We start from the raw sequence: 26309 nt of genomic DNA, 5'->3' as shown, positions 1-26309 counted from the left end.
AGGGATTTTTTAGAAATGCTGCGTGTTACCAGACCCACTTGAAACCTTACACTAGCAATACCGCGACAACTGTGTGTAGTTTAATGGGACGTTGTGACCAGTGTCAGAAATGGATGACAAAGAAATTATTAAAACAGCACGCGTGCGGCGGAAAAACACAATGTCACATCTGCAAGAAACTCGTCACCACCCCACATCTCTGCTTCGTTCAACAGAAACCCAAGCCCAAACGCAACAAGGATTTGAAAATGTACATTTATTACGATTTTGAATGTACCCAGGAAAACGGAGTTCACACCCCTAACCTCTGTGTGGCCGAACGCGTGTGTCAACATTGCGATAGTTTAGACATCGACATGCGGTGTGATCACTGTCATGCGTTTGGCTCGCAACGCCGCTTCGTATTTCAAGGCCCCGACACCTTAAAGCAGTTTATGGAATGGTTGTTACAATCCCAGACGGACGAGAAGGGTAAAGTGACTTTCAAGCATGATGAAACGAACGCCATTGCGCACAATTTCAAGGGATACGATGGGCAGTTCATCTTGAACTATCTAGTGCATACGGCCTGTATCAAACCCGCAGTCATCCTCAACGGCAGTAAAATCTTGTGTATGGGTGTGTTCGGCTTGAGATTCATCGATTCATACAATTTCCTCCCCTTTGCCCTCGCCAAGATGCCCTCTGCGTTTGGATTAACAGAACTGAAAAAAGGTTATTTTCCCCACTTTTTTAACACGGAACAAAACCAGAATTACGTGGGGCTTATCCCGATGCTCACTACTACAATCCTGACGACATGTCGATCGCTAATCGTACAGCCTTCTATACCTGGTACACTCAACAGGCCGGGAAAGTGTTCGATTTCCAGAAGGAATTCCTGGCTTACTGTATCTCGGATGTGGATATTTTACGCCGTTGTTGTGCGCAATTTAAGGCGACGCTCTACGTACTCGTCCGCGTCGACCCGTTTCAGGAATCCATCACTTTTGCTAGCACGGCTAATTTAGCGTATCGCCGAGGATTCATGGCACAGGACACCATAGCCATCATACCCAATATGGGATATCAACCGTCGCGCCGCTACTCGGCCAAGGCCTGTCGCTGGCTCACCTCCCTGGACCGCAACATACGTCATGCTAAGAACGGGGGCGAAATTACCATAGGCCCTTATACGGTGGACGGCTACGAGGAGGAATCCCGCACCGTGTACGAATTTTACGGCTGCTACTGGCACGGGTGCCCCACCTGTTATCCGAATCTGTTGACGGAAACCCACCCCCATCGAGTCCAGCAGACGTATCAAACCCTGTATGAGCAAACCTTGAAACGCGCCGCCGCCTTAGAGCAACAAGGATATACAGTCGTGAGCATCTGGGAACACGAGTTTGATCGACAAGTGAAAAACAATCCAGAGTTACAAACATTACTACGAGACCTCGATATTCAGGACCCCTTAAATCCCCGCGATGCCTTATACGGAGGTCGTACCAATGCTACTCGCCTGTATTGCGAGGAGGGAGACATGCGATACGTCGATGTGTGTTCTCTGTATCCTTACGTGTTGAAATACAGAACGTTTCCCATCGATCATCCTCAAGTCATCACCAGCGATTTCAAGAATGTGAGAGAGTACTTTGGTCTCATTCATTGTCGTGTCTTACCACCACGAGGTCTGTATCATCCCGTGCTACCCTATAAGACGGGGGAAAAATTACTTTTCCCCTTATACCGAACCTGCGCCGAACATCGCAACTTAGGACCCGACGATCGATGCAGTCACAGCGATTCACAGCGTAGTCTGACTGGTACCTGGGTGACCGTAGAAGTACACAAAGCTCTAGATCTCGGCTATCGGCTCGACCGCATCTATGAAGTCTGGCATTTTGAAAAGACCAGTCAGGACTTGTTTCGATCTTACATCGATACTTTTTTAAAAATTAAACAAGAAACTTCCGGGGATTCCCCGATCATTGTCAAACGAGCGAACAAAAACAAGACTACATCGATGAGATCCGGCGCCGGGAAGGCATCTTCATGAATCTAATAGACATCGAGAAAAACCCCGTCCGTAGAACCATTGCCAAACTCTTTTTAAATTGTCTCTGGGGAAAATTTGCACAACGATTACAACTACCACAAACACAGTATTTAACCGAAGAAGAAGAATTACAGAAAAAATTACAAGATGCCACTCTAGAAATCAAAGGAGTCGAGCTGCTGGAAAATCGAGATCATCCGGAAACTGACATGATGCTAATCAATTATCAGGAGAAAGAAGAATTCCTAGAAGACTGTCCTTTTGGAAACGTAGTGCTGGCTTGTTTTACCACAGCGCATGCTCGTTTACATCTCTACGAGACGTTAGAACCTTTGGGGGAACGCGTCCTCTATTTTGATACGGATAGTATTATCTATCAACATGACGAGACCCAATTTAACCCTACCATTGTCAACAGTTTAGGCGGCTGGACCGATGAATTGAGTGGAGATCGTATCATCAAGTACATGTCGGGAGGCCCTAAAAATTATGCATACGAGACCCAGGGGGGAAAATCAATGTGCAAAAGTTAAAGGACTGACGCTCAATTATCGCGCTTCTAAGATCGTCTCACTCGCTACCTTAGAAAAAATGTTAAAAGGAGAAGAAGAAGAAGTCAATGTGCGTTATCCTCACTACATTCAGAGAACGCGCCAGCACGATGTTCGCACCATCTCCTTAGTAAAGAAATACCGCGTAGTGTACGACAAGCGACAGCGGGTTCACCATTACAACACGCTTCCTTATAGATATTAGGTATAAAAAAGGAAACGCGTCTTGAGAAAAACATCAGTCTGCAAAATGAGTAAATACGGATCACTACAGAATCCTTCAGTGCCTTCCTATGGTGAATTATCGGCTCGTCTAGCGTCATTTCATACAGCCCCCGATATTCTGTTGAACTTATTACCTAATATTGCAGAAGCCGGATTCTTTTACAAAGGAATGGATCATCATGTGCGTTGTTTTCATTGCACATTGTCTCTCAAACATTGGGAACCCGGGGACGATCCTTGGATAGAACATGCCTATTGGAGCCCTCATTGTGCTTACGTGTTGTGCAATAAAAGTGTCAAATGGGTACGACAAGCCTTCAATGCCTATGCCCGCGCTAAAGACAGTGATCGCGATTGGGGAGACTTACCCTTAGACGGGGCAGGGAATCCAATGTGTACCCAGAAATGTCACATTTGTTTAGAACGAGACTTGAGAATTGCTTTTTTACCTAGTGGTCATTTATGTACTTGTGCTATGTGTGCTTCAGGACTTAGAACATGTCCTATTTGTAGAGATTCTTTTGTAGAAACGGTTCGTATTTTTACTTGTTAATAAATGTGTATGATCCCATGAACTTGTGTCATTTATCAAGATGTATGCCTACGAGACACTGGCCCCGTTTCAATTGAAACATGAATTTACTATGGTGGTGGCGGGTCCCTCTAAATCGGGTAAAACGGAATTTGTGAAGCAACTGGTACAAAATACGCAGTGGATATCACCACCACCAGAAAAAATAGTATGGTGTTATCGAGAATGGCAACCGGCTTACGAATCATTACAAAAAGCTGTAACATTCGTTCACAACATTCCTCAAGACGATGAGAAATTAGTCGCCGATCTCACTACTCGACATTTACTCATTTTTGATGATATGATGGGCGGTAAAGCCATAGAATCTATTGTAGATTGGTTTACGCGCAAAGCGCATCATCGTAATACCAGTGTTATATATATCACGCAAAATCTATTTGATCGCGCCGTGCAACATCGTACTATCAGTCTGAATGCCCACTATCTCGTGTTGTTTAAAAATCCTAGAGATAAATCTCAGATTGGGGTATTAAGTCGTCAATTACAAATGCCTCATTTATTACCCGCGTATGATGAAGCCATCAGTATTCCTCACGGGTATTTACTAGTCGATTTAAGTCCTCAGACACCCGAGGATTTAAGATTAAGAAGTCAACTCTTTTCTACCTTAGCGGTGCACATGCCACCGAGAGTATAAATATCATTATGAATGACTATTCATTTCATTTCACAAACACCTTTCATCATGGGTAGACCTACAGCCAAGAGTAAATTAGTGAAAACGTTACGACGTTTACAGCGGGAACGGGATCCCGTTCAACGAGCCCATCTCATTGAATTAGGACGTAAAGGCTTACTCAACTGGTTTGCCATGGGCGCTAAAAATTTATTACGAGGAGTCTTACCCGTGAATAAACTCACGGGGCGTTTCATTCAAGCACATAGTCACGACTTGAATGTCATTGCCAATAAGAATGCGAATGAAGAAGATCGTAAAAAAGCCATTTTGAAACGGGGTGGAGCCGGATTCTTAGGAGGGACCATCATTCGTCATTTGTTCAAATGGGAAACGGGGCAAAAACGTAAAAGACGTCCCCGTAGTGTGGCGAGAGTCGTGAAGCAAAAGAAAACACGTGTGTTACCCCCTTCCCTCTTAGCCTTAGCTAAGAAAAGAAAAAAGAAAGTTCCGAAACTCATCATTCACCGGAAGACCCCCGGGCCTAAAACCAGTGTCCTGGCTCCTTATCTCTTACGCATGGCTAAATTTCCTAAGAAGAAGAAGACCCCTAAACTCATCGTGAAAATCCCTTTTTCGAAATATATGACACCTCAAAATACCCCACCCAGGAAAACGAAGACTTTAGCAGAACTGAAACAAGGATTAGCTGAAAAGAAAATGGAACGAGCCATGCGAGGACCCATAGGAACTTCCAGAACCACCGATACAGCCTTACCCAGTTTTGGTCAAGCCTTTGGGGGTATGGCACATTTTACTCCCTTAACCACATCGACCCCTAAGCAGAAATACAAATGTCGATATTGTCCTCTGCAATACAATTTGAAAAGTAGTCGCGATCGTCACGAGGAGACCGTTCATCACGGGCGTTTCAATTCCCAGCACCCGAGCGCGTAACACTATAAAAAGCAGGGGGAATGTGCACAGACCTTCATTATTACACTATGGCTGATACGAAGAAGTGTGAATCCCGATTAAGACCTCATTTACCCCTCTTGCAAACCTTAGCGGCTCCTCATTATTCCTCCAAATTAAAGAGAGAGGTCATCAAATATTGTTCCAATGACTGCATTCTAAAGATTTGTGAGATCGTGTACAATATATTAAAAGGGGTGATTCCTCTCACTCCCGCTCAGAAGCGACAACTTGGTCCGAAGAAGCACATCTTAAGACGCATGGTGCAGCCGCAACCCGTGAAAAAACGACGAGCGTTACTCAATCAGAAAGGAGGCTTGGCTTCATTCGTTTGTGGAATTAACAAAATTTGTAAATATCCCAATAGAAGATGAGTCGTAAAATGGTATTAGTACCCGAAGCCATGCTGAATGAGTTGAAGGGAAAATTACCCAAGCCTCCCGAATTTCAATCGACCGTGGGGTTACTCAGTGAATTAGATGACATCGAACATCGAGATGATTTAACCGAGGGGGAAAAAGTAGCTTTGTATGGCCATCAACTTCATCGATATCGACAATATTTACAACAAGCACGACAACAGACTCCGTCTAAACCTTTACCACCGACACCGCCTGGGGGTGCCACAGCCACAGATACCAATGCATTAGAAGATCAGATTATCAAAAGTGTCAGTAAACCGGGTCAAAAGAAAGCGGGTTTATTACTCGATCATCTCAAGAAATCCAAAGTCTTAACTTGGAGTAAAGAAGGAGAAATCAGTTATAGAGGACATAAGGTCCCCGATTCCAATATCGTGGATTTAATCACCGAGTCCCAGAGACAAAAACCTTTAAAACATCGCGAACCCCCTGCAGGGTTACAGCAATTTGCCCAAGCTTTAAAAGAAACGAATGCCCCTAAAGGATATGTGACCAATCGTGATGTTATAAAAGCGATGGACAAGCCCGGAAAAATCAGTACTCCTAAACCTATAGATGAAGATGAGAGCGGATTTCAAGAAATCTCGGGTTTTGACCAATCTTTCTATGAAACTCCTAGACGAATGATGACCCCTAAACATATCAGGGAGGCTGGTAAAAAGACATCACGTGAAATTGGAAAATGGTTAACGCTACCATGAAAAAATCTAGGAATCAGATCTTACAGCGACTTTATTACGACCCTAAGACAGGGTATGGAGGAGTACAGGCTTTATACCGTCAAGTGCGTAAATTAGGTCATAAGATTACTCTTGCTCAAATTCGAGAATGGTTCAAAGAACAGGATACGTATACCCTACATAAGCCCATACGTCGGAAATTTAAAAGGCAACAGACGCGAGTGACGGATATAGACGAACAATGGCAGTTAGATTTAGCCGACGTCTCGAACTTGAAGAAATACAATGATGGGTATACGTTTTTATTGTGTGCGATTGACGTGTTGTCGAAATATGCGTGGGTGGTGCCTTTAAAACAGAAAACGGGAAAAGAAATGATACGAGGCCTCAAATGGATATTTCGAGACGGACGTCGCCCCGTTCGCATTCAATCGGATCAAGGGAGAGAATTCACAAATAAAGAATTTCTGCAAGCCTTCAAATCCATTCATTTCTTTACGACGCGTAATGCCGAAACCAAAGCCAGTATCGTGGAGCGTTTTCAACGCACCCTGAAAGCACGTATGTGGCGATATTTTACACGTCATAAAACACGACGGTATGTGGATGTCTTACCCGATCTGGTACACGGTTACAATCACACGTATCATCGCAGTATTCAGAGAGCTCCTGCTCAAGTCAATCCCAAGAACGTCTTGAAAGTATGGAAAACCTTGTACGGAAAACAGAGACTATCATCGACCTCTTCATTACAAGCGGGAGATCGTGTACGGATCAGTAAAGCGAAACGTACATTTGAAAAAAACTATTTACCGAATTGGACGACAGAATTGTTTACCATTTCCAGAAAAGTTCCAGGACGCAACGTATATCGAATTAAAGACGACCATGGAGAAGAATTAGAAGGAACGTTTTACGATAAAGAATTGCAAGCAGTAATTAAAAAAGACGATGTCTACGAAGTGGAGGAGATCTTAGGGTATAAAAAGCGGCGCGTGGGGAAAAAAGTCATTTCAGAAGTCAAAGTGCGTTGGAAAGGATATCCCCCTAGTTTTGACTCATGGATTCCGCAAGCGGATCTCATTCTGCCATGACCGTCCAATGGAAATTCTTGGGTGAAAAAGTCCCTCGAGCAGAAATTGTGTATTTTGCACAATTATTCCTGTGTTTAACAATCATTATTACGTCGGTCGTAATGTTAGCCTTAGGCGATTCCAATCGTGATTTTTGGATGGTCACATTAAGTTCTCTCGTAGGCTACGTCATGCCTAGTCCACAAATGACGTTAGCGAGCCCGAGTATAAAACAGGAACGATCTTCTTCAGATTCACCAGTTCACCATGGCTAACACACAGTACGCATGGAAACAAGAGGGAAAGAAAACGGCATGGTTTGCGGATAAGAAGATGTGTTTGAGACATTGTAAACAACACAAAGTGTTAGATCAACCGGTGTACTTGTACAAACGTATACTGATACCTCACGGATGGTCAGCCTTTATCATGAAGACCAAGTATCAAGATTTTCGTTGGAAAGTGAAAGCCCATTGGGGATGTTTCGGACGACAACACGAATCGGAATGGACATTGATTGAGAGTCCTTGGTTTGACAATTCCAAGGACTGTCTCCGACATTTCAAAGACAGATTACAGGAGGGGTATGATGTGGCCGATTGCTGGGGAACCCGACACTATCTGATGATGCGCCGCCGTTTAGTCGAGAGAGGAACACTAGAGTTGGAAGACTCCTTTCTACAATCGTTGACTTGCGGTGGTGGTCGCAATCAAGAAGAATGACGTACAATTGTGTATTAACATTATGTTGTATGTTCAATAAAATATGAAAATGTTCATTGTGTTATGAGTATAAATAGAGAAGGAACGGAAACATGGTCATCATTTGAATCATCATGGCTCACCGAGAAGGGTTTTACATGACTCTCCTCAGTGATGGGTCTATGGAAGCTTTTTCAAATAATACGACTGCTCAATTTAAAACCTTATTACCACAAACCCTGGATTTAACGGACGGAGAATGGGAAGTAGGGCTAACCGAAATGATGTATACCAATGCCTTGAAAAACATTACAAAGGAAGAGGCTTATTTTGACATCCTTATCCCTACAGCTTACGCCCAACAGATTAAAAATCCAGATACGTTTAAATGGGGGCGATTTACACTGACCAAAAAAAACCTCGATCCCTTTAAATCGTTGTGCTGTAGTGGTTGATTGGACCCATACGGATTGGGGGGATGTCATTCCACTCAATGCTATGATGACTATTTACCGAATTCACTTTAGACCCGGGGCTTACATTCATTCCACGGCTTTAATCGATGAAATCAATGAAGCCTTGCGCAGAACATTCGCAAAGATATGGAAAACAGCCGGCGATCCGCGAGAAGAGAATTCTATGAAATTAGTGTACTTCGAGAAATATGATCGAGTCATGTATCAGTTTCATGGTAGTATACTTAAAAAAACAGCCTTAGCCATCCGTTTTCCCACTGGCTTAGCTTACAAACTCGGAATAGGGAGTGAGAAACTCATCATTCCCAATGAACCCATGACTACGTGGTTGAACGTGACTTACTTAGCCAACCATACCATGGATTTGTACGAAAATCTGAAATCCATGTACGTGTATTGCGATGTGGTGGATCCACAGGTGGTGGGGTCCAACGAATTGAAATTATTAAGAGTGGTTCCTTGTACCTTTCATCAAGATGATAGACAACAAACCAAATGGGAACCTATCCGAGCAGAATATTTGAAACTGAGTAAAAAACATTTCGATATCATCGATATTCACATCATGACCTCTCTGGGGACCCCCATGCCCTTTTTAAATGGAAGAACGATCGTGAAACTTCATTTCCGAAAAGTGTATTGAAGAGAAAAGTCGTGTGACGATGAAGTATCATCGCGGAGTCAGACGACAGAAAGGACACGGATTATTTTCCATTCTCCTTCCCATGATGATTACGGCCATAGCCGGGGCCGTTCAAGGAGGCAAAGGTATGAAAAGAAAAAAGAGGGGTCGCAAAAAGTATAAAAAGCGGGTAAGGCTCTGAAAGGGGTCAGTCTCGACAAAGATGCAGTATCAACGAGGTTTATTACACCAGCGGGGTCATGGGTGGGATAGTCTCTTAAAAACAGTCGGTAAACTAGCGGCTCCCGTGATCGGTCAGGTCGTTGGAGGGTTACTGGGAGGGAGCCCCGCACCACAAACAGGCGATGGATATTTTGGAGATTGGTCCAAGAGTTTGGCTCGTGGCATTGTTAACACGGCCGGTAAAGTCATCGGAGGATTTCTCTTGCCCAATATAGTACCGCCACCACAAGGGGGGAAAGGTTACATCGATTTCCTCAAAAAGGTTAACCCCACGCAATGGGGAAAAGGTTTATTCACCGATTTGCTCAAATCGGGAGCTAAAAGTGCTTTATCAGCAGTCGCTAAAACGGGATTAGATGTCTTAGAAAATAAACGGTCTCTCAAAGATGCCATCAAGACACACGGAATACAAGCCATCAAAAATACGGGTCGTATGGCCATGCCGAGAATTCAACAAAAATTAAGATCCCGTCAAGGGGATAGTGTTTTAGCGGGGATGGTGAAACGAGGAGCACGACATTCCATGAAAGCCGGGTACCGGACAGGGTTAGATGTCTTAGAAAATAAACGATCTCTCAAACAAGCGCTCAGAACTCACGGAAGACAGGCGTTAGCAACCACTATGAGGAGAAAGTAAAGAAGAAAACAGAGAGGAAAAGGCTTTTTTTACCGATTTACTCAAAACGGGAGCTAAACAAGCTTTGACGGCCGCCGCAAAGACGGGGTTAGATGTTTTAGAAAATAAGAGATCTCTCAAAGACGCTCTTAAGACACATGGTATACGAGCCGCTAAGAATACAGCCGGTATGGCCAAACATCGTCTCTTAGCAAGAGGGGGACCCCGTAAAAGACAGGCCGGTGCACGAGGACATCGTAAGAGACAGTCCAAGACCCCCTCTCAACAACGTCTCTTAGGAGGACCGCGTAAAAGAAAGCCCCAGGCACCGGTCCGGGGTAAGAAGAAACGATCTCTCGACATTTTCGACTGAACCTATAAAAAGGAGATGTGAGGGAGGGGTGAACCCATTTGATTCCTAACAACGATCAGTAACACATCGTTCAAAAATGATGCACAGAGAATCCTGCGCGTGTGGGACCGACAGTTTGGAACTGTTTAAAGTTCCCCCGACAAACGTCACTTTAGAAGACTCTAAATGGATGGAATATTATCCGATTTCCAGTACGTTAAATTCGGATACGGCTCCCATTGAATTTGAAATCAAAGGTCAAGGAGATGAATATCTGGATTTATCTCAATCGTATCTCCAGATGGTCTGTAAATTCACCAAAGCAGACGGACGGCTCTCACGGGAGCGGGTTCTACTTCCACCCCGGTCAATAACATCTTACATTCCTTATTCAGTGAAATCGATGTGAGTCTCAATGGTAAAGTCATTACCCCCGGAACGGATACTTATCCGTACAAAGCCTACTTGTAAAAATTACTGTCTTATACCCCCAAAACTCTGAAAACTCAGATGAGAGCCTGTACCTTGTGGGAAAAAGATACCGCCGGTCAAATGGAAGATCGAGAGTATTCTGGTCTGGTTCAACCTCCAAAGGAATTTCCCGTAGCTAATGATAAAGTCACCATCAATGCAATGTTACCCACCCCAATATATCCCGAGGATTCTCAGAATGTGGGGTTGAGAAAACGTCACCACAAAATAAATAACAGTAAGGAAATTGTCTTGATTGATCGTTTACATCTGGATTTGTTTCAGCAAGAGAAATGTCTGCCGAACGGAGTAGACGTCCGTCTCCGATTCAATCGTGCCAGACCTCAATTCTACATGATGACCGATGCCGGAAGTAGTGGGAAAGTAGCCATTCAAAGTATGGTGTTGTGGGTGAGAAAAGTCAAACCGACTCCAACGATCATCAATCTGATCAATCAACAGCTGAGTACTCAAACAGCTAAATACCCATTGAGAAGAGTGGAAGTGAAAACGTTCACGATCCCCACTGGGACCCAATCGAAAATCACCGATCACCTATTCCAAGGCCAGATGCCCAAACTCATCCTCTTGGGGTTTGTGGAAAACGCCGCCTTTAACGGGGATGATGCTAAAAATCCGTTTAATTTCCAAAATCAGAAAATCAAAAAATTAGAAGTCAGTATCAATGGAGACATGATGGAAACTCGTCCCCTGGAACCGAATTTCACGGCCGATCAGTATCTGAGATCGTATTTAAGTCTGTATAAAGGATTGGGAAAATTAGGGCAAGATTGGGCTCCCGACATTACTCTGGAAGAGTATAAAAACGGTTACACCTTATGGTGTATGGATTTCACCAAAGATCAAGAAGCTCAGACGGATAAATTTCATCTCATACAGACGGGGAACCTGAGAGTAGAAGTACAATTTGCCGACAGCATAGCGACAACCTTAAACTGTGTGGTGTATGCCGTCTTTGACAATTTGCTAGAAATCAACAAACAACGAGAAGTCAGCATCGATTACTGATGGACACATATCAATTGAGAGACGTCTTATCTCGAGATTTAGGCCCTGCGTTTGGAGGTGTGTATCCTAGAGATGTATTACCGGAGATCTTACCCCACCAAAAAGCGATCGTGATCAATACAGACCCTCATCATCGCCCCGGAGCCCACTGGGTCTGTTTGTATTTGAACAGCCCATCATAGAATATTTTGATTCTTACGGATTACCCCCGATGCATCAAGAAATCAAAGCGTTTATGCGACGCCACGGCGACACTTGGATTCATAACACAAATTGTTATCAAGCGTTGAACACGGATGTCTGTGGACAATATTGTGTGTATTATCTACATCAACGCCATCGTAAAAGAAAAACGGTTCAAGATTGGTTACTTCCTTGGAAAGGCACGGCGTTACAACGAGATCGTTATGTAGCCCAATGGTTTAAAGAGACATTTCGTAAACCTAGAACCCATAAAGGACAAAGTTGTCAATGTCATGGTATTAATTTGTCACTGATGTAATTGTTCAAATGTTTAATTGTTTACAAAATAAAAATAAAAAAATTAAAAAAATCTGTGTTGTGTGTACCTATATAAGACAGGTTTACCACAATAAAAAAATCAGTCTGCCAAAAGATGGATTACGTGCCCGTTTATAGAAGAGTCAAAGGAGTGAGAGAAACTCCTCAAAGTATGGCATGGACTTTTATCTTAGACAATGCAGGACCGGAGGATATCGCTAAAATCGTACAGAGTGAATACCAGTATTTGATCATGACCCGTGATCAACAAACGTTAAAAGGATTGATTCAAATGAAACGCTGGAGAACGAAGCGTAACATGAGGTATTTCGTTCATCCCCTATGTTGTTGGAAAGCATATGAGAATAGTCTCGCATCCGAAAGACTACGTTACATGACGGGAGACTATGAAGAACACGGCAAGTTATTAACTATCAACACTGTGTAACTTTAGCGAGTTTCTTAATAAAAAATAAAAGTGCAACTGGTGTTAGTTTTTGTTTCTCTCAAGCATTGTCATATACACCTCTTTTCATAAGATGTGGGTGGCCCTGAAAAGGGCCGGGGGGACTATGAAAGCCCCCCACACTGTCTAGAGGTTGATTACCTCATTACTGTCTGGCCTTGTTTCGCTGGCGGCGGCGGCGTCTCTTGAGCGGCTTCTTGGGAGCATCTGGCACTCCTTCATAGAAGAAGTGCCACTCAAATGAGTCGTCGGGTTGGAACACAATGCGCCCCGGGGGCCACTGTACCAGTTCCAGCTCGGCATCCCAGTCCTCGCGCTGATCCTCCGGGACCACGTTGTGGTTCGTGATGGGTGGACTCGGTACTTGACTCATCTTCAATTCTTCTTCAAAAATCTTCTTTCTTCAAATTCTTCTTCAAAAATCTTCTTTCTTCAAATTCTTCTTAAAAGCAGTGCTGGATCACCAGTGAAGCGAACTGGCGAGCGCGCCGGTATATATCAGGAAAGCGCGGACCTCCTCGAAAACATCCCTCGCTTCGGAGACGAAGCCAAGATGGCGGCCGTCAAAATGGCGGATTTGTGCTTTCGAGCAGAGAGTTTTTTCTCATTTTCTTTTTCTAGACATTCGATATCTGTGCATGGTAGATTTAATCTGATAGATTCTAGGGCGCGGAATTCGTTAAACTTATTTTTATTTTGCTACGTCGCATAGTTTTCAAAGAAACAGAGGTCAAAGAGGTCGAGTCGAGGCTCGATGTTTCTTCTCTGCCTCTTTAAAACTTCATTTCTCACGTCTGTGAGGCAGTAGAAACCTCAATGATAGTTAGATCGATAGAGAAAAACCTATTTCATCCTATTTTAATGCCACTTTGAATGGGGTAGTGAACCTTTGACAAAGAAAGCCCATGATTGACACTCAACAAACACACCTCGTAAGTGTGACTTATAAAAACGAAAGCTGTAGCCTCGACACTCAACAAAAACACAGCATGAGTGTGACTTATGTGCAGGGAGATTTACTCACTATGAAAGTCGATGGTATTGTACAACAATGTAATTGTTTAACGGTGAAACCTCATGGATTAAGTCAAAGTATTGCCGACAAATATCCGTGGGGCAACTTGTATGCTACACGGAGACCCTTAGGCCGTAGAAATCTAGCTATAGAACCCGATCGAGGAATACCCGGCACGTTACGCATCTTATCAAATGCTACAGACCCTGATGTGATTTGTTTCTTAGCCCAGTGGGATTACGGAAAAGGAACTCAGCGTATTCCCCGCTATCGAGATACACCCGAACAGCGAGAACTATGGTTTCAACAATGTTTACGTGAATTGGCCACATTATCGTACAAGACTTTAGCCTTCCCTTATAAGATTGGGTGTGGGTTAGAGGGAGGAAATTGGACTCATTACAGACAATGTATTCATGATTTTGCTTATAGGTATGATCAACAAGTGTATATTGTCATTAAATCATGTATTTGTTAATAAAGTGCAACTGGTGTTAATTTGTTTCTCAATCATTGCCATAAAAGCATCTTTTCGTAACATGTGGGTGGCCCTAAAAAGGGCCGTTTGGTCCTAAGACCGACTTTTAATGCCTGGCTCCGGTAACCGGCATAACGGGCACCGTCCCCGGGTGTGTCGCCGCTCCTCTATCCGCTCCACGCACAGGCAGCAAGCTGGGCGCTGCCTACATCCCCTGCACGTAATACCGGAGTGTACCCTGTCTTGCCAGCAGACAGGGCACTTAAACCAGATAGGAACCGCCCTATCTGCCCAGCCAGGGACAGTCATAGGGTGGTTCCTCGGGGGATGACTTGCCACAGGTGCGTGGGCTGGCCTCGGTGGGGGAGTCCTCCCTGCAGACCGAATGGTAGGTGGTGGGGGTCTTGCCGGGGCTGCTGGTCTTGGTGGTGATGGTGGTGGCGTGTCTGCGACCAACAGCGACGGACTCTGGGCTGGGCTTGGAGGTGGTGCGGGGGACGGTGACCTCGGTGAATACTCCACCGGTGACGCTAGCGACTCGCTCATCGGCACCGGGCTGTATTCCTCCGGTGCCGATGGGATCGCTGGTGGTGGTGTAGGCGTCGCCGGGGAGTAAGGTGGTGGTGGTGGTGAGGGTGGCTGTGGGGCCCGTCGGCGCGGTCTCGTAGCCGTAGACATCCGAGCGGTGCGGCGGCGACTCCTCCCTTCATACTCTTGCCGCACCCGGTCGATGATCTCACGGGCCCCACTGCGGTCGAAAGGGGAGAAGGTACTCAGATCGTTCTGAGAACGGACGACCCAATTCTCCCTACCCGTTCCTCAGCCACCACTACCAGCCGGTACCGAAAGCCAGGCAAGGTCTGGAAGTTGTAAATAGGGTCTCTTCTTCCTTCAGCCATCTTAAATCTTCTATCTTCTTTCTTCTATAACTTCTTCAAAATCCTCAATTCGCTTGCTGGATTACCAGTGAAGCGAACTGGCGAGCGCGCCGGTATATAACGAGAAAGCGCGGACCTCCTCGAAAACATCCCTCGCTTCGGAGACGAAGCCAAGATGGCGGCCGTCAAAATGGCGGATTTGTGCTTTCGAGCAGAGTTTTTTCTCATTTTCTTTTTCTAGACATTCGATATCTGTGCATGGTAGATTTAATCTGATAGATTCTGAGACGGCGAATTCGTTAAACTTACTTTTATTTTGCTACGTCGCATAGTTTTCAAAGAAACAGAGGTCAAAGAGGTCGAGTCGAGGTTCAATGTTTCTTCACCGCCTCTTTAAAAATTTATTTCTCGACCATGTACATCCATAAAAACATCTCATAAGGTCTATTCGATAGAAAACAATTTATTTGATTCGATTTTCACTCTACCTTTAGGATTTTCTGGATTCCTCAACAAATAAACCCTTCTCTGAGAGACTCAACCAAACACAGCTTTCGTGTAAACAATTTTATTCATGTCACATATTTCAAATACATAACTCCCACACACGACACCAATACACATGTCTTTTTAAAATAGGGTCCAACATTTTTTCCATTTCTCGAATCCTGCGTTGAAATCGATATCGATCAGCGGCTACAGTCATCCAGATACTTTTCCGGTCTTCTTCGGGTAACAGATACACTTCATTATTGTCCAGATTAAAAGTTACACATTTTCTTGTATTTTGTTGTACATATGATGAAGATACCGCACTCGAAGGGTCTCGATCACGCCACTGATGTGCGCCTTTGTTCTCTTTAATTCCTCGGCGGCTACTAAATGAATCAACACCAATGACTCGGTGTTGATACGGTTCTCGAGCAAATGTCTGCATATCCACCAATATTCGTCTAAAGTGATTGGAAATAATACCGAACGAAGATAGGATTTCAATTTTTGAAAATCTGGCAAGTTTTCTATTTCCTCAATACACTGTAGGACAAATGTTTTTTCGATGTTATCCCTGGCAGTCATGATTTCATAAATGAAATGAATTAAGTTCTTCACACTTTATGTATACTTCTCGAAGCCAGTCCTTGGTGATACTTTCAATCTCGGCGGTTTTTTCTGGCATGCGTTTCTTGAATTCTTCCCCCACGACATAAATTAACATCAATCCCGCATCGTTATAGAGATTGATGTACACCTGGTTCCGTAGATCTGTATATTGGTCCAGAGTCAATGGAAACACTCCCGCTATCAGAATTTTTTTAGCAAATTGAAACACCACATCGTCTTGCATTTTCTCGACCCATTCTAATGCATGGTTATGCGCTTTTTCTGCGATGTTGTCACTTTCAGCCATGATTTGTAAATGACTAAAATGAATACAAGTATCCGCTTTTTCTACGATGTTGTCACTTTCACCCATGAATCGATGATGAAGGAAAACTAGTTAAAACGGATCATTTCCATGAATCCTTCTTGTAAACATTCCTGTAGAATGATCTCGGATTTGATCGGGGATGATTTTCTTCAGTTCCTCAGCATACAAATAGATCATGATCAATCGCCCGGGGTTTGTGTCTTTAACTAACGATCTACCAATCCTCTGAAAACTGTCAAGATTCCCCACCTCGTGTATCGCCGATTGTACATAGGCTTTAGCAGATTTATACCAAGACGAATTTTCAACAACCTTGACAAAATCTATAATACAAGTATGACCGTCTAACCTAGTGTTGGAAGTTCCACCCATAGTGAATAAATAAGTTAAGAAAACATTCGTATTTATAGGGAAAAGGTCGTGGAGTGCAGAGAATATTCTAGATTTGATACAATAGTTTTTCAAGTTCAATTAGTGCACTAGCACGCGCCGGTCGCGAGATGTTCTAGATGAAACCGGTTTTTCCGATGATGCAATAGCCTGTTGTACAGTAGCACGCGCTAACATTCTCGACCATTACACTGTTAGTCATGGACGACAACGTATGGGAAGAATTGAAAGAGATGCGTCGAATGAGAAATCGTAGGAGAAGATCTAAAAATTGGTGTTTCGAATATGTCTTACAAGAGAGGGAAACGGAACATGCCATTCTGATAGATTTGGAAGATTGCTACCGCGACAATACTGTAATACAGTTTATGATTGCCCAGTTTTACACGCTGTCTAACGGAACCAGAAAAGTGTCGGGATTCATGCGTTTGAAAAAACGTCGTAAAAGAGGCGGTGCATGGCGGCAGCTTTTTTGTGCAAACATTTATTGGCTGGAAACAATCAACGTGATGAATTTCCGAGGTAGCAGAGCTCAAAAAATAGAAAACGCCATTACCTCAGCAGATCACAGTTATAACTTTTATGATGTAGATTATCCCTACGAATTTGGCTTAAGAGATTATTAAAAACACACATACACAAAACAGCCCTTTTCAGGGCTATTTTAAACACCAATATAAGTTCCATTGCACTAAAGTCAATGTGTAGCAATGTGCACTAGCACGCGCTGGTCGCGAGATGTTCTAGATGAAACCGGTTTTTCAAGTTCAATTAGTGCACTAGCACGCGCTGGTCGCGAGATGTTCTAAATGAAACCGGTTTTTCCAGAAAAGATGCTGCAACCACGTGCTCCCCACGAGACAGAATAGTCTAGACATTTTGCTGGCTATAAAAGCGGAGCCCAAGTGTCAGTCCTCATTCGATCTTCAATCACCTTCCAGAAGACATGGCTCAGAAACAACTAGAATTTGTGGACAAAGCTCAGAAGAAAATAGATCAGCTGGTACAGAAGCAGATAGCGCCACAGAAAGACTACATTGAACTGAAGAAAGCTAAGACTGACGATCAGAAGACTGAAATGGGGAAGACCTCGAACTTCTATCTCACGTCTCCAGACTACGTTGGTCAACAAGTGAAGATGCCCCAGACCTCGAGCTTCAATCTCTCGCCGCCGAACCAGACCACGAGCTTCAATCTCACGCCTTCAGACTACATTGCTCAACAAGAGAAGATGGCCCAGACCTCGGATTACCTCCCTAGCCAGAATCCGACAGACCCGGGATTAGGCTTCTATTTTCCCGATTCACAGGATGCTACGGGACTGGAGATGGGCTTATACAATAAACCGCCCTTCGGTGGAGAAGATTCCCGCATGAGCAGGGCCGATTTCGCCATCATTACGACCACACTGGACGGTATTGTCAACCGGATCAACGTGATGGCTGATGAAATCAACAATCACACCGCGGTGCTGGTGAAAAAAATCGAGGAATTAGCAGCAACCCGTAAGGACATCACCAGTAGAAGAAGGAAGGACCCAGTCACTAACCCCTGTTTCACATGTGGAGAAACGGGACATTGGTCACCAGATTGCCCTCAGAAAGTCAAGAAAACTGTAGAAAAGGACCCTTGTTACAAGTGTGGGAAATTAGGCCACTGGATCAGCGACTGCCCGAGAGATGAAGACGAATTGATGACTATGATTGGCGAGGTACCCGGCACAAAACCTCCGGTCATAAGAGAGTACACCCCATCGGAGAAGTGGAACCCACCACCCCCTAAGAAAACGAGCAAAGAGATGAGTGAAGGAGAACCCCCTAAAAAGAAGAGAAAGCTGAGCCGAAAGAATAAAGAATGAACGTGTGATAAAACTGGTGTGAACTTTATTCTGACAATTTTAATGTTTAACTGTATAAAATTGTGTTCAATTGTTATTCAAATTGTTTATTTAATAAATGTGTAAACTTCACATCATGCGTTTATTATTCATAACACTGTGGATTTTAAAGGATTCACACACGGCTCAGACCTCGTCGTCATAGCGATCTCGACTTTAGTTAGTGTTATCGATTCTTCCCCATTGTTGCGTCATAGCGCTATCGACCCATTGTTGCGTCATAGCTCCGCACGCGCTCCTATCTCATACCGCTCTAGTTCATACCGGCCTAGCTCTGCACAGCACGCGCCGCCTTAGCAACGCGCTACCTCGCCCGCTCTCCAGTGCGTTCTAAAACTTGACCTTTTGACCTCAAAAGTGCACTCAGTTGAACCACCCATCGAGCCGCCTTATACTACTTTCAGCATTAATTTGGTATCATATACATGTACAAAAATGACATTGGTGTAATCGATGTTAAGTTTTTTCTATATCTTTTTCCTCTATGTTCAAGAGATGCCGTGGGAACCGGGTTATAGTAGGTCCCCAATACCCCTTGCTTGTCGTGGGAGGCGACTAAATGGGGCGGTCTTTCGGATGTAAGGGCCTAGGCCTAAATTTTGCAACCCTTCACTGGCAATGGTGACGTCTCCATATGAATGAAATATTCTCGATATTAAATGATATAGGAGAAATTCGGGTAATTCCGGACAGTCTTGATGTCATCACTATATACGTTGATCCGTGTACTAAATATAGATGACAACGTGACATACTGTTATGCAGGAGATCTCAGAAACTCTCCGGCAGAAAAATACAATGTTTTGGTTGAATTTAATGATGGGGTAAATCTGGACAAAGTGATGTAATTCCGGACAAAGGTCGGATAATTCCGGACAAGTCCCAGTCAGTTTATGTGACCTGCAAGTTTTAGGGTAAAGATTTTCAAACGGGTATATTTTTATTTGTTAACATTGTATAATCATACATTATAAATTTAGCCAAACATAGAGTACACCCCCCCCCCCCCCCCTCCTCCAGTACCGATGCCAAAGCTAGTCGCAAAAAATTTAAAGTGTCATACATCAAGAAACACTGTATCTGATTTGATGCCTCGACTGCACCCTAAGAAACATTTTCATGGTGGGTGGGGGTTACAATAAAGCATGGTTGTTGCTGTAAACATTGTAATTACAAGGGGTTTGAAAATAATTCAGTAGATGGGATAAGATCATACGTATTGATCTATACAAATCTTTTGAAATCTGATGCACTCAAGGTAATACAAATTGAAGTTTACGGTCAATTTTGAGATTTGAGAAAAGTGTAATATAAATCAATGTATTTGAATTAAAATGACACTTGTCAAAACCATGTTTGTTAAAAACAACAAAGTAACTAAGTTTTCTTTTTGTTACATTGTTCTTTCCTTGCTCTTATTTTCACTTCCGCCAATTCATTTTTCACTTGTATTTTCTGTTTCTCGATCATGATTTCCTGGGAAGTTAAGAGCCTTGATGGTCTCGACTTTGCTGAAACAGGTGTCTTGGAAGGTGGAGGGGGAGGTAAAATTTATCAGTTATCGCTGAATCCCATATGGAAGACGTGTGCTTCGGGTATGCTATCGGTGTCTTTTGTCTGACGGAAATACCTCAAGATTCCCAGTAGTGATAAGACCTAGAAGCAGTTCAGGATCATCGATGACTAGAGGAAGTTGGTGTAAAGGGAGCAAGGACAAACGATTCAGCCGACTGGGACCCAAAGGAAAATGATGGTGTTTCATTAAGATCTCCACTCTGAGTCGAAAATGGATTGTCAGCGTTGACAACAGATACGATACTGCAACAGATCTCGGGGGTGAATTATCGGCCACTGAAAGAAGCTCAGGACCAATAGCTGACACTAAGGGTTAGTTGGCAGATGTTTGAGATTCCAATGAAATAGGAACAGGTTCAATACGACGGTCAGTCGATCCAGACTCTGGAACCGAAACCATGCAAGTGTCAGACGGCTTTGATGGTTTTAGCAAATGTGGATCAACGGCATTTGGGTCAAAGGGATAAATGACCGGAAACCGTTGCAGACATTTTTTTCATTGACAGCATTATCCCAAGCAGTGGCAAAAAGGCCTGGGAAAGACCATTTGTTGAAAGAATGCAGAGTATTCTGGTTAAGAAAATCTGAACAAGTATTATTATATGCTTTGTTTAGAGGACCGATGACAGACCTATCGAGAGGTTGCAAGGCATGGGTGGTGCGTGGGGGAAGATTCAAAATGTGAATATTATTCTGAATGGCAAGTTCAAGAAAGGCTAAGCTTTTGTGAGAAGAATGGCCATCTAAAATGAGTAACTGTGGTCTTTGCTCACCGCACCCGTTTAAAAAAATGTCGGTAAACCACTTCTCCCCGATCTCGTCGTTCATCCATCCATTTGTCTGGAAATGCCATTTTGATCCAGCTGGTGCAGCACTAGTGTTGAAGTCATCACCTTGGCGTTTTCCCTTTGACAATTAATAAAGGTGACATACTTCTTCCTACGGCACTGACAGAGGCCATAATTGTAATATTCGACCTCCCCGGCGAGGTTCGACCAACCACAGATTTGGAACCCTTCTCCGCCAATACGCGGACAGGCTGGTGTTCAAACTGCTTTCCAGTTTCGTCGCAGTTCCATATGTTCCGTGTTTTGTCGTGCAGATGGAGGTGTGTCATAATTGTATTAAGGTCATCAAAATAACTCTTTAAAATTTGGGGGTTTAACATTCTAGCCCTATTGGTGGTACGTTTTTCCGCTTTTATAATTGTCAGATTGGGATGCCTCTTTTTAAAACCCTGAAAACAGTCTTTGCCGGGATTTTTTAGATGAAGTTTCATTTTCCTGCAAAGGGTACCCACCCTCCGCAAAAGCTGCCGCCTAGAGATGCCCATACCTTGGCGAGCTGTCTCTACCAGGGTCTGCAATTTTATTAATGGCTTTCTTGAATGGTTACTGATGCCAAGAGTTAGTGCAAGGTAACGAATCAATAACTCTTGACTTGTGAAGATGCCCTTCTTTCACCTGTGAAGATGGTGAAAAGGTTGGAGAGGGCAAAACTAAGTCTGGAGGAGATGAGGGCCCAGGGTCATTATTTGAATATTCTATTATCTACACTGTATAAAAATGCTTTTCATTCATGTTTTGTAAAATTTGGCTCTGTGGTTCTTTAGAAATTTTTCAAAATTACCTCGCCCTATAAACGCATATCTCCCTTTGCAAAGCCCGTCATCCAATAATGCTTTGAGCCAAGTGTGGTTGAAATTGGAACTGTGGTTCTTAAGAAAACGAGAATCTGCAAAATGCTTACAGATGGACCCCCAGACAAGAACTGATCAGATTTTTCAGGATGCGGACTACAAGTTAAGATTAGATTAGAGTTAGGATTAGATTTCTAAAACAAACACACCGCCACGGTAGCCGAGAGGTTAGAGCGTTCGCCCCACATGCGGAAGGCTGGGGTTCGAATCCCGGCCGCGACAGACCTAAATCGTTAAAGCAGGTAGAGACAATACCATCGCCAAACGCTCGGCATCAGGTTTGAATGTCACGGGTCCTCGGAGATTACCTTAAAAACGGATGCTCCGTGTCACAGTAGGTGTGGCACGCTAAAGAACCTTCACTGCTCAAATGCCGTAAGCGCCGAGCATAGGCCTTTACCGGTCTTGGTGGCGTTTCCATATGAGTTAAAAGTTCTCGAGCGAGACGTTAAGCAAGATACAATCAATCAATCAATCTAAAACAAATACATGTATACTTTTTGGCATGAATATATTCCCTAACAGTTCATTTATGTTATATAACCAAAATTACTTCCATTAAATACATTTTCAGTTTCTTATTGAATGAACTAGAGAATTGTTTCCTACATATACATAATTTTATATTTTCAGAATTTAAGGAAAAATTCATACATGTAATTCGTGACAACGGGCTAAACCCTTGTCTCGTTTAAGTTCAGTTCGTCAGAATGCATGCCATTACACGTACATATCATTAATAAATTAACATAGAATGTTGATTATAGTATTTGTCTCGCCTATATAGAACATAAGATACAAGGCAGCTCATATTAATAGAGATACAAGGTAGTTCTGGGGTGTTAATAAAAGTACTAGTAATCATGATTTCTTTTCTCCAGATTTCCAGGTACACAGTACATACATCAATACAAATATTGAGATACTCATGATATATACATTTATACTGTACATACAGTATGTAAGGGCTATACACGTTAGAGGGCAGGAATATTTCGGGGGACCTTCTTTCAAACCACATAATGGCGTGTTGGCAGTTTTTAAAACATAAATTCAAACTGAAAGGGTCATTATGTCTCTTCGTTTCTCTGCCCCTGAAACTATATCTCGCAATGCACACTCACATCTTCCATATCAACTTCACTTTCAACCAGACCTTCGTGCAGTAAAATGAAATTGTGCAGTGCACAGCAAGTGATTTTAGTGCTAAGGATATCCTCTACATTCCTCATGTCAAGAAACTTCAGCTTCCTGAACTTCCCCTAGAGAAGATCAAACGTTCTCTCAATGTCCACTCTTGTGGAGCTGTGAGCATTATTGAACCGTTTCTCCTCAAGGGTAAGGTGTCCTTTGTCCCTGTAAGGAGTCAGTAAGTTTGTTGACATAGGGTATGCCGTGTCTCCCAATAGATGAAAATTTGCTGGTAAATTCTGTATGACCTAAAAAAAAAAATTAAAAAAAAGCGGACTATTTCTGTATACCATGGAATCGTGAACCGATCCAGGATATGCACAAAATACATCGAGATTTTCTAATTCGGAGTCACAAACTCCTTGCAGCTGCATGAGAGAAAAGCCTTTCCTACATATATAGGAATCCCTATGTTCAGAGGGACCATTGATTGGTGCATCAATGGCACCCACTACATTAGGAAACCCAGCTCTCTGAGAAAATTTCTCTGCTATGTCCTTTAACTTTTCCTCTGTTGTTGGCCAACAAATAAGATTTTGCAAAAAAAAAAACATGCTGTTAACCTGCCTCAACAGAAAATGAAGAGTTCCTTTGCTGACAACGAAGCGGTCTGCAACACCTCAGAAGGTTTCTGTATTTCCAAAATACCAGATGCATTTAAGGGTACTTTTCTCCAAGGAAACACTTTTCATTGACCCAAATTTGGGCCCAATGAAATCAATAAGTTCCTGTAATTGCGAAAAATAACGTACATCATCTTTGATTTTGACAATAAAAAATGAACAGGAAATTTGCTCTTGCTTTTCAAGAAGAAGCTTTTTATAAAACGTATAACGATGAATTAAAGACTAGACTTTTTGACATCATAGGCACTTGCTTCAGTATAAATGGAATACGTAAATATCCATATCTAGTGATCAGTCATCCAAAAAATTACACAAGTACTCTGAAGTTGAAATTTTAAAAAAAATATGCTAGAGTTCCTCATTGATAGTATCTTCGTGGTCTTTGGTGATCAGTTCTTTCAACAGTCTGTTGGAATCCCCATGGGCACGAATTGTGCTCCTTTGTTAGCTGACCTGTTTTTATATTCATATGAATATTCTCGCAAATTCTATGGTCGTTATAACGATATAGTTTGCCAATACAACCTATCATTGAGTCAAATGCTGTCTGACGTGTTTCATACCGATTGTTAGACCGTTCTTGGCACACGAGTTTGACTACGGATAATTCCGTTTTCCTGATCAAGATATAGGGCTCACGGCGGGTGTGACCGGTCGACAAGGGGTGTTTACTCCTCCTAGGCACCTGATCACACCTCTGGTGTATCCAGGGGTCTGTGCTTGCCCAACTCTCTATTTAGTATTGCTTACAGGATTGATCACTGTTCGTTATCTTCACCTTTCATTGAAGCTGTGAGTTTTTAATGGATGACTGAAGGTATGTCTGAACACAAGTGTAGTTGGAAAATATGTTAGGAATTTTTTTTATACTAAACGTTTTATATATGGCAGGAAAAGATAAATGAATATACAATCATGTAGATATTAAGCAAAAGAAATACCATACGATGAAGGATGATTCCTGACCTAGATGATCTGGATTCAAATTCCGTGCATATACACGAGCCCAGTGAATAATTCATGAACCTAGTATCTAAATGGAATCTAAACATAAATTTGAAATAATAAGCAAGAATAAAATCAAAATATTTAATTCTCTCAGAAGCGCATATTCGAGCAGCAACTCAATAGAAACTTTTTTAAAATATTTTTTTGTAGCTGCTGACTGCCACCTTCACATTTCGTACATACGACCAGCGCTCAGCGCTTACGGTCTTTGAGTAGGAGCGGTCTTTATCGTACCACACCTGCTGTAACACCGGGTCTCGGTTTTTACAGTCTCGTCTGAAGGACCGCCCCATTTAGTCGCCTCTTACGACAAGCAAGGGATACATGTACTAAGGACCTACTATAACTCGGTAAGAACCTACTATAATCCGGATCCCCACGGTATTGTTAAAAAGGATTCCAAACAATCTCAAACGACTGAATCAAATGAACATATTGGAATGGCCTTGCAACTACGCTCTTTTGGCCCTGATATTTACAAATGTTGCATAATGGCAAAACAGTCTTATATTTCTTTTTGAGTTCCGGGTCATCTTCCGCATTGTCATTGGAACATAAACTACAGATGCCATTCCTTCCCAATCCACGACTATAATCAACTGGAAATGAGCATATAATAGCTCTGCACATTACAGTTTTACAAGGATTAAATTTTGATGGTATCAGAGGACAACCACATGTATATGCGTACTCAGAAGTGGCAAGAATCACAGACATTAATTGTCTATCTCTTCATTTATGTCGGCTATAAAAATCCCTTGTTTTACAGCATCCAATGCAAGTTAACAACAATTCAAACATCCTGTGTAGTACAGGGATCAGGTTTAGGCATATCGATCAACATAATCCCGTCTGAAGTTTCCACAGTGACTTCTACATGAGCTTCAGGGTTAACTATACGAACATTAGGGTCAACTTTACCAGTATTGGGGTCAACTCCTGAATATTGAGGTAGATCTGCTGAAGGAGAAAGACATAAAAATATTAATTCACCAAATGACAGCAACATTTCAATTCAATATTACAAACACATAGGCTATCCATATTAAATTAAAGGTTGTTTTTTTTTCAGTATAGATATTTATCTTACTGAACCTTATGATAAAATTTAAGACATTGGACCCCTAATATACATCTTAGTTTGTGTTTGAAGATTTCTACACATAACTAGACCCAAAAAATCATCCGAATTTTTCTGCTTGAGGAATTAAATATTCACCAAATATTTGAATAAAGGGAAGTGATAGGCTCACTCTGATACAATGAAACTATACCTTTAACTTCCTTCTTTTTCTTTTCTTTATTTCCTTTTTTGGACTATCTGTTTCATAAGTTTCATGCAATCTCATACCATTTAATTGAGCGTTTTAAAGGGGCATTAGCTATCATTATGTCACTAAAAATTTGATTCAATGAAAATTGTCTTATATATTCTATTAATAACACTAGTATTTAATTATTTAAAAC

At 42.6% G+C, this 26309-nt stretch overlaps 2 protein-coding genes across 2 annotated transcripts in view; both read left to right on the top strand.

Moving 5' to 3' along the window:
• The window catches only part of LOC125656336 (uncharacterized), a 3221-nt gene extending 1180 nt beyond the window's left edge, over nt 1-2041 (top strand). Inside the window, exons 1-2 of the mRNA XM_056142015.1 lie at nt 1-714; nt 822-2041. The exon at nt 1-714 is cut by the window's left edge and continues 1180 nt beyond it. Coding sequence (XP_055997990.1) covers nt 1-714; nt 822-2041 — 1934 coding nt within the window. The remainder of the gene's footprint in view (nt 715-821) is intronic.
• A 4081-nt stretch (nt 2042-6122) lies between these two features.
• On the top strand, nt 6123-7199 carry LOC130047331 (uncharacterized). Its single transcript, XM_056142014.1, has one exon. The coding sequence runs from the start codon at nt 6123-6125 to the stop codon at nt 7197-7199; it is 1077 nt and encodes a 358-aa protein (XP_055997989.1).
• Nucleotides 7200-26309: the final 19110 nt, after the last annotated feature.

The sequence above is a fragment of the Ostrea edulis genome, chromosome 6, assembly GCF_947568905.1.
Source record: "Ostrea edulis chromosome 6, xbOstEdul1.1, whole genome shotgun sequence".
NCBI classification, from domain to species: Eukaryota; Metazoa; Mollusca; class Bivalvia; order Ostreida; family Ostreidae; genus Ostrea; species Ostrea edulis.
This window is presented reverse-complemented; position numbering and strand designations above follow the sequence as displayed.